Source organism: Mastomys coucha, unplaced genomic scaffold (assembly GCF_008632895.1).
Source record: "Mastomys coucha isolate ucsf_1 unplaced genomic scaffold, UCSF_Mcou_1 pScaffold15, whole genome shotgun sequence".
Classification (NCBI taxonomy): Eukaryota; Metazoa; Chordata; class Mammalia; order Rodentia; family Muridae; genus Mastomys; species Mastomys coucha.
The window spans coordinates 104,190,616-104,200,116 of record NW_022196897.1 but is presented as its reverse complement, the minus strand read 5'-3'; the positions used below and the strand labels follow the sequence as shown (position 1 = coordinate 104,200,116).

Below are 9,501 nucleotides of genomic sequence, written 5' to 3'. Positions count from 1 at the left end.
AAAAAAAAAAAAGGAAAAAAAAAAGTTTAAAAGGAGGTTATTATTTAACCTTTCTGTCCTCATAACTAGAGGAATAATTCATTTATTTTTTCCCTCTACTTTTTGTTGTTGTTTATTGCAGGTCTTGTGCCCTTATTATTTTCTCCTGAGATAGTTCCAAGTACAAAGGGGTCTAGAACTTCCTATGTAGCCCAAGCTGGTGTTGAACTTGTTTGTTATCCTTCCTCAGCCCTAGGAATGCTGGGATTCCACATCCAGCTAAGGACATATATTTGTGTCTGTTATATGGGTATATTTATAAGGGTGTGTATATATATACAGGCACAGGTGTGGGCACATATGTGTAAGCCAGAAGTCAATGTTGTTTCTGTCCTCTATCACTCTTCACTTTATTTTTGAGACAGTATCTTTAACTTAACTTGAAGCTCACTGATTCGGTGAGCATAGTTGGCAAATGAGTTCCAGGGATCCTCCAGTCTTAGTCTCCTCAGTGATAAAATTATAGGCATATCGTGTTCGAATGAGAGATATTCCCCATAGTCTTTGGTATTTGAATACTTGGTTCCCAGTTGGTAGCAGTGTCTGATAGGTTTAGGAAATGTGGCCTGCTAGAGGAAGTATGTCTCTAGTGGCAGGCTTTCAAAGTAAAACAGGCTCACCTACTGCCATTTTGATCTACTTCATGTTCAAAGTTCAAGATGTAAGCTCTCAGCCCACTACTCTAGCCACCATGCCTGTCACTATCCTGCCATGATAGACTCTTATAAACTATTTCTTGTATAAACTGCCTTGGTCATGGAGCTAAAGCAACACAACACAGCAACAGAAAAGTAACCAGTACAAGGTATGTACTACTATGCCTGGCACCCTCCACCACAACTAGCCTACACTGGGCTTTTAAATAGGTACTAGAAATCCAAACTCAGGGCTTCATGTAGGTATGGCAATTCACCTTACCAACAGAACGACTTCTCTATCCCTTAAGATAAAATACTTAAATTATACGATAGAGCTAGCAAAATAACTTAGTGGGCAAAGGCATTTGCTGCAAAGTAGGACCCAAACTCAATCTCAGAAGTCCACATGGTAGAAAGAAAACAGAATCTCAACTGTCTCTTGACCTCCACATGTCTTTGGATATACACTTTCTTCACAAATACACACACACACACACACACACACACACACACACACACACACACACACACACGCACACGCACACGAGAGAGAGAGAGAGAGAGAGAGAGAGAGAGAGAGAAAAGTTATGATTATATAACCACAGAAAAGTTGTAAAGAAAACAGATTAGCAGGGACTGAAACTACATATTTACCTGAAGTTTCTGAATTTCTCTCTGTTTTCATATGAGACTCTGGCTGGAATACTCTAGAACAGAAAAAAAATACTGAAAAGTCTTTATTTTTAAAAAATTTCCTATAGTTTTATTATTGATAGCATAAGGTGCCTCCATATTTCAAATTTTTAAAATTTCTTCCTTTACTTTTGTTGTCTGGAACCTCTACTACAATGTTAACTAGTAGCAATATTAGTAGTTATCATTGTTTTGTTACTGACTTTAAGGACTCATTCTGCTTCTCTTATATAGACAATACTGAATAACAACTTTGTACCCACACTTACACATACATCAGACATACACAGCACTCCCACTAATAATAAAAAATACATTTACATTTTAAATTATATGTATATTGGTGTTTGTGCACCACATGTATGCCATGCCCATAGAGGCAAGAAGAAAGGGCTCGATTCCCTGGAGCTTGAGTTATAGATGGTTTTGAGCTGCCATGTGAGTGCTAGGAATCAAACCCAGGTCCTCTCAAGAGCAGCCAGTGCTCTTAACTGTTGAGCCATGTCTCTAGTCCCATAAATATATTTTTTAAATGGAATTAAAAAAAATGTGCCAGCAAGATGTCTCAGTGAACTAAAGCACTTGATGTGAAAGCTAACAACCTGAGTTCAATCCTCAGAACCCAAAGTGGAAGGAGAGAAGTTATCCCCTGACCTCTATATACATGCCAGGGCATAATACATGGCACACACTAATAAATTTTAAGTCAAAAGTATTTTTCAAAATAAAGCAATACTCTGGTCCTGAGAAGATAACTCAGTCAGTAAAGTGCTTCCTGTTTAAACATGAAGACCTGAGTTTAGACTCCCAGCATGCACATAATAAGTCTTCCAGTGCTGGGAAGAAGAGACTGGAGGCTCCCTGGGTCCCATAAGCTAACAGTCTAGCTGACTCAATAAGTTCCATGTTCAAAGAGAGTCAGTCTCTGTCTCTCTCTCTGTCTCTTTCTCTGTCTCTGTCTCTCTCTCTCTCTGTCTCTCTCTCTCTCTCTAAGATTTATTGTATGTATGTGAGTACACTGTCACTGTCTTCAGACACACCAGAAGAGAGCATCAGGTCCCCATTACAGATGGTTGTGAGCCACCATGTGGTTGCTGGGATTTGAACTCAGGACCTCTGGAAGAGCAGTCAGTGCTCTTAACTGCTGAGCCATCTCTCCAGCCCAGAGAGACCCAATCTCAAAAAGTAAGGTGAAGAGAGAGTGAGGAAGATACTTGAAATTGACCTCTGGCTTATACATGCGCATGCCTACACAAACACATGAACACATGAACACACACACACACACACACACACACACACACACACACACAGACACAGACACAGACACGCACGCACGCACACACGAGCACTCTTTAATTTTTATTTAAGCAAAACAGATTATCCAAATAAGTTACCACCAATGTATTTGACAGGGAGAAAAACTTAAAACATGTTACTTAATTTTCTTTCCAACTTACTTTATAGTATCTGCAAAGCTGACTCGACGAGTGCTTTTCCTGGTTCTTGGAGCATTAGATTCCTAAGAGAAAACAGTACAGGATACAATTCTTATATTAAGTAATTTATATTAAATCACTGAGAATTAGATCTTCAGACTATTGGAGGCAGGGCTCAAGTCTTATTTTGAATTAATAATATAAGATTTCCAAATAGCCCAATATAGAAGCACTTAATGAACAGGAATATAATTTTCCAAATACTCTTTGGGTGGCTGTAGTACTAAGGATTGAACTGGTGGCTCATGTAAATATGTATTTTCATTTGTTGTTGCTTTGTTTTCAGACAAAGCCTCAATATATAACCCATGTTGATCTCAAATTCATAATCCTTGTGCTTCAACTTTCTGATTGCTGGGATTTTAGGTATGTGTCACCACTTCTAGAGCATGCCAGTAAGAATTAAAATAAGCGTATTATTGGTTTTTGATCTTTAGGCTAAAATCAAGTAGAAATAAGCATATTAACACAAACGATATATAGCAAGAAAGACTGGGCACAAAACAGGAGCTGTGGCCAGCTATACAGATCTTATTACAATGTATTCTTCTAAAATTACAAATAAACAGCTTTTTGTTTGTTTGTAACACAAGGTCTTACTATGTAGCTATGACTAGCCTAGAACTCTATGTAGACCAGACTAGACAGAACTCACAGCCTGCCTCTGTCTCCCTAGTGCTGGGATTAAAAGCACACAGTACTATGTCCATCTAAAAAACTTTCATTATAGTAAAATCCACTTAAGTTACTGCCTTTTGTGATTGTTGTCATTATTGTAGTCCATAGTCTAGGCTATATTCAAATTTACTATAAAGCCCAAGGATGAATTTGAAAGTTCATTTTTCTAGTACTGAAATTACAAGTCAGTGCCATTATACCCACCTATAATATAATTTATCATCTTAACCACTCTGCCTTGACAAGTACTTACACTTCTTTGTTAGTGGTAAAAATCACATAAAGCTAAATTTACCATCTTTACCATTAAAAAAGAATGTGTTTATGTGTGCTAGTGTGAGTTTATGTGTATCACATACATGCAGGTGCCATGGAGTCAGATCATCTGGAACTAAAGTTACAGGTAGTTGTGAGCTACCCAGCTGGAACTGAATCTGTGTCCTCTGCAAGGCCAAAGTGTTCTTAACCTCTCAGTCATCTCAGCACCCTCATCTTTATTGACACTTTTAAAGTATACAGTTCAATAGTGATGAAAACATCTTGTGTAACCACTCTCAAGATCTTCATCTTACAAAACGATAACTGTACATATTGAGACTGGAGAGATGGCTTAGTAGTTAAGAGCACACACAGCTCTTACAGAGTATCAGAGTTCATTTCCCTGCAACTCCAGGTCCAGGAAGGTATCTGATGCCTCTGTGACATCCATGAGCACTTTCACAGATGGGTGCATATGACACACACACAAAATTAAAACAAACAAATAAACAAAATACACATTTACATCCTTCCTCCAAATCCTTGGCAACCAGCATTCTATTTTGGTCTCTATCAATTTGAGTATACCTCATATCAGTGGTAATAAGTAGAATTTGTCTTTTTTTTTTTTAAGATTTATTTTTACTTTATGCGTATGAGTACACTATAGCTGTACAGATGACTGTGAGCCATCGTGTGTGTGGCTGCTGTTGATCTCAGGACCTCTGTCAGCCCTACTTGCTCTGGCTCGATCGCTCCTGGGTAATTTACTGCAGCTGTCTTCAGGCGCACCAGAAGAGGGCGTTCAATCTCATTACGGGTGGTTTTGAGCCACCATGTGGTTGCTGAGATCCGAACTCACGACCTTTGGAAGAGCAGTCAGTGCTCTTACCCGCTGAGCCATCTCGCCAGCCCCCAGAATTTGTCTTTTTGAGACTTTTTCTTTTCATTTAGTTCTTTAAGATGCTTGCATGCTGTTGTGTGTCAGATTTTTAATATTGAATTTCATTATTTATAAATAATGAATATTTTGTTTATTTAAACAAAATAATGACACTTGTTTTTTTCCATCCTCTTGACTACGGTGACTAATGTTGCTATGACTATGTGTCTTTTTGAGGGGACTGGAGAGATGGCTCAGTAGTTAAAAATATGTGCAGCTCCTGCAGAGAACTCAGGTTTGGTTTCCAGCACCCCAATTGGGAAGCTTATAATTGTCTGTATTTACATCTCCAGAGGATCTGATTATCTCTTCTGGCTTCTGTGGGCTCCAGGAATATAGAATACATACCCATGTGCAGGCATTCACATATACACATAAATTAAAAAATACATCTTGGGGGCTGGCGAGATGGCTCAGCGGGTAAGAGCAATGACTGCTCTTCCGAAGGTCCTGAGTTCTGATCCCAGCAACCACATGGTGGCTCACAACCATCTGTGATGCGATCTGACGCCATCTTCTGGTGCCTCTGAAGACAGCTACAGTGTACTTATTTATAATAATAAATCTTTAGGCCGGAGTGGGCAGGGCCAGAGCGAGCAGAGGTCCTGAGTTCAATTCCCAGCAGCCACATGATGGCTCACGGCCATCTGTACAGCTACAATGTACTCGTAAATAAATAAATTAAAAAAAAAAAATACATCTTAAAAAGATCCAAGAATAGTATGCCATCTATATTAAATAGTCTATATGGTCAAAGGTCTAATCAGTCACAGCAGGCATGACAGATAGTAGATAAAGTGCTTGCCACATAAGTGAGAAAACTAAATTTCCAATCCCTAACATCCATGTAAAAAGTTATACATGGAGGCCAGATAGTTCAACAAGTAACGGCATGTATTAGATTCTGTTCTAGGTTAAAGAGTCAGAATACTATTCCCTATTCCAATCCTAGCAGAGGTTAAATTATTAGCAACAGATGGAATTTTAAAATTATAAATGCCAACTTATTCAATAACTTGGACTTTTTTTTAATACTGTGCCCCAAAGCCTCATGCACAGTAGGTAAGCATTCCCATAACTGAGTTATATCTCTAGCCCAAAAGTATTTGAACAAGAACATGGAAACAATGAGATACTTACCTGTACACATTTAAATGGGAAACATTTATAGTATCATCTCTTCACATAACTAATAAAATTCATGATGATCTCTGAAGCCAGGCATGATGACAGAAATCTATCATCCTAGCATTTGGGAAGCTCAAATGGAGAACTGCTATAGGTTCAAGGTCTCTCTAGTCTATGAAAGTGAAACCTAACCTCAGCAAAGCGAGTCCTCCAAAATAAAATCACTGAAATTGAAAGCATTTGCACTAGAGACTTACCTGAACTATTTCATTTCCACATTTGAGGTCCTGAAGAGGACTCCTTGGGGGTTTCAAAATCTAGAGGCAGTAATCAGAATTAGTCAAGAAAATTTAATGTAGTTACTAATCAATTTAAGTTATATAAGTAGAGAGCTAAAATTTCAATTAAAATCCCCGAGATTCTTCAAAGTCATATTATTCACTGTTATATAACTGACTTAAATATCTGATATTTATGCCTTCTCCTGACCCACTCACCCAAATTCTTTTGCACAAAATCATCTAAGTGTTCTGGATAACACTCCACACCATCTCAAGGGTACTGAGACCATCTAACAGTCTGCAGTTTGTTTTTTCATAATGTGGAGTTAAGGATGAGGGCATGCCCTAATAGGATAATCACACTAACACAATTCAGTTCTAAGTCCTATTTTCCTATCTTGAGAAAATACATCAAACTCTTCACATAGAACTTAAAAATAGAAATAAGAAGCACTAAATATATTATAGCAATCAGAAATAATTACATAAATTATGCCTGTTAGCAAAAACTACCCAAAAGCAGTAGAAATAGAAAAAAAGGAAAGAAAATCCCAGCAGAGTTATGTCAGAATCTCTTATGGGTAACTTCTGCATACAGACATCCTATACCATTGTATTTTTCAGTTTCATAATCTAACATGAATTTAGTATGTAAATCAACATGGGTGAACTTTTGTCTTGCAATAGTTTGAATGCCAGGTTAAATATACATATTTTAAAAAGAAAGAAATTTATACATTTTTAAGCACTTATAATATTGAAACATAATTTATGTAGTTTATTATATAAACACTTAAAAATATCACTATGCTGTAGAAATATGCTAACAAAAAGTTTATTAAATTACCAAAAAAGCACAAAAATGTGGATTTTAATATATTTACTGAAATGTATAACCAGACTGTTTTGAGTCTTTATCCAAAAAGCAGTAAGAAGGTAGCTGGGAAGCCAAGGCAAAGCCACAATCAAAATTCCTGTAATTGCAATCAGTAAAAAGTAACATCTATTAATAAAAAATATTTCTTACTGAGGAATGCTGTCTTTTAATATGCCTCTGTGTATTGTCACTGAAAGAAAAAAGGAAGAATTATTGTATATGTAAATAAAAAACTGAATTTCTAAAAGCTGTCATCACTTCATCCCTTATGTGTTATAAAACATCAAATTCTGCATTTAAGAATACAATGTTTTAAAGGCACATTGTAGTCGAGCCTGGTGGTATAGCCTGTAATCACAGCTTTTCAGAGGCTGAAGCAGAAGGATTACAAATTTGGGCCTGCCTCAGATAGCAAGTAAGTTCAAGGCCTATCTTAGTAATTTAGTGAAAACCTATCTCAAAACAAAGCATAGAAGAAGACTGAGGGTTATGAACCAGAATCTTACCCTCACCTAATGTTGTGCCACCCTACAAGAAGAACCATTGTTCATTGAAACAGTTGATGACTGACTTCATGGATAGACTATCCTAATACACACACTATTTCTTAAATAAATGTAACTTGTTCCCTGTGGGCTGAGAATGAAGACAATCACTCAAGTCAAATAGCTTTGGCCACAGCAGGAATTATGTATCCAAATAATTCATTCCTTGGCAGCAGAACTGTCAACTCTTAGATTAGTTACTACGGAGGTAAAATTCTTTGGTGATATGAGAGACAATGAAGTACAGCCTGAAAGGTGGCACACGCCTTCAATCCTAGTACTCTGAGGGTGGAGGCAGGTGAATCTCTGAGTTTGAGGCCACCACACCTGAAAGTCCTTCAAGTCCTAAGTTTTTTGGGTTTTTGTTTTTGTTTTTTTTCCAAGACAGGGTTTCTCTGTGTAGTCCTGGCTGTCCTGGAACTCACTCTGTAGACCAGGCTGGCCTTGAACTCAGAAATCCGCCTGCCTCTGCCTCCCAAGTGCTGGGATTGAAGGCATATGCCACCATTGCCTGGCTAAATCCTAAATTCTTACTCTAATGAACTTATATAGACATATGATAGAAAAGCTATCACTTTGTAACACTGACTTCTTTTTTTGTTTTGTTTTGTTTTGTTTTGGAGACAGGGATTCTCTGAGTAGCCCTGGCTGTCCTGGAACTGTCTGTAGACCAGGCTGGCCTTGAACTCAGAAATCCATCTGCCTCCCAAGTGTTGGGATTAAAGGTGTGCGCCTCCACGGCCGGCTGTACAGATGGTTGTGAGCCATCACGTGCTTACTGGGAATTGAACTCAGGACCTCTGCTTGCTCTAGCCCAAATTGTTATATGTAAGTACACTGTAGCTGTCTTCAGACACACCAGAAGAGGGCATCATATCTCATTATGAGATGGTTGTGAACCACCATGTGGTTGCTGGGATTTGAACTGAGGACCATCAGAAGAGCAGTCAGTGCTCCTAACCGCTGAGCCATCTCTCCAGCCCCTCCTGACTTCTTTTACTTGGAACAAAATAGAAAACAATTTCAGACATTATCGATCATTTTTAACTAATTTGAAATGACCTTTCTGTAAGAAAATAACATTTTAGCAGCACTAAATCAACTTACTTCTCTTCATTAGCCTCTGAATATATCCCATCCATTTCTGAAAACTTTTTTTCTGTGAAAAGAAAAAAGACACATAGTATTAACAAGTAAAAAAGATGAAAAAATATAACCTATGGTAGATTGGGAGCATGGGTATGACTTTAGAGTTATTTTGTAAAGAAGACCAAAAATAAGAAGCAAAGACTACATTGTGAGCTCTAAAACATGAGAAATTTAGGACATGTCATACTTAATACTGGAATTTTTATACTCAAAGTAAAAATCTAAGCCAGGTATTATGGTTATCCTTATAATCCTAGTACTTGGGAAGTGGAGGCAGGAGAAGCAAGAGTTCAAAGTTAGTCTCAGTTACATATCAAGTGCCAAGTTAGCCTGGGATATATCAAGAGGGAAGCCATCCCTCTTGTCCTCCATCCCTAGCCTCTCCTCCCCCAAATCAAGATAAAATTTGTAGACTAACTCTGAGCATGACAGTATGGACTTTCCGATAAAAATCTGGCCTAGTTTGCATGATAATTCAATAATACAATAGTTGGATTATATAATAATTTAACCTCTAAATGGAAATCAATCAGATACCTAAAATAGTGGATATATCTTAGGAAAACTGAACTATGCTGGGTATGACAGAACATAACTAGAATCCCAGAACTCAGGAGATAAGAGGTAAGGAGAATTGCTACAAGTACTAGGATTGAAAGAATGTGCCACCATACCTGTCCCTAATTTTTAACATATACATGATATGTCAGAAGCCAACAAGCTAATAACTAGCAAGTGATCTTTCTGAGAAGGTCCGCCTTGGATTAAAAAAA

The 9,501-nt window shown here is 37.7% G+C and overlaps 1 protein-coding gene across 8 annotated transcripts in view; it reads right to left on the bottom strand.

Annotated features, from left to right (window-relative positions):
• The window catches only part of Knl1 (kinetochore scaffold 1), a 63,464-nt gene that overhangs the window by 44,733 nt on the left and 9,230 nt on the right, over positions 1-9,501 (bottom strand). For all 8 annotated transcript variants that reach the window (XM_031371492.1, XM_031371488.1, XM_031371491.1 and 5 more), the window contains exons 2-6: positions 8,687-8,738; positions 7,185-7,224; positions 6,134-6,193; positions 2,831-2,892; positions 1,332-1,384 (exon numbers count right to left, since the gene is read on the bottom strand). In XM_031371492.1, the coding sequence (XP_031227352.1) occupies positions 1,332-1,384; positions 2,831-2,892; positions 6,134-6,193; positions 7,185-7,224; positions 8,687-8,721 (250 nt within the window). In that variant the 5' untranslated portion in view covers positions 8,722-8,738. The remainder of the gene's footprint in view (positions 1-1,331; positions 1,385-2,830; positions 2,893-6,133; positions 6,194-7,184; positions 7,225-8,686; positions 8,739-9,501) is intronic.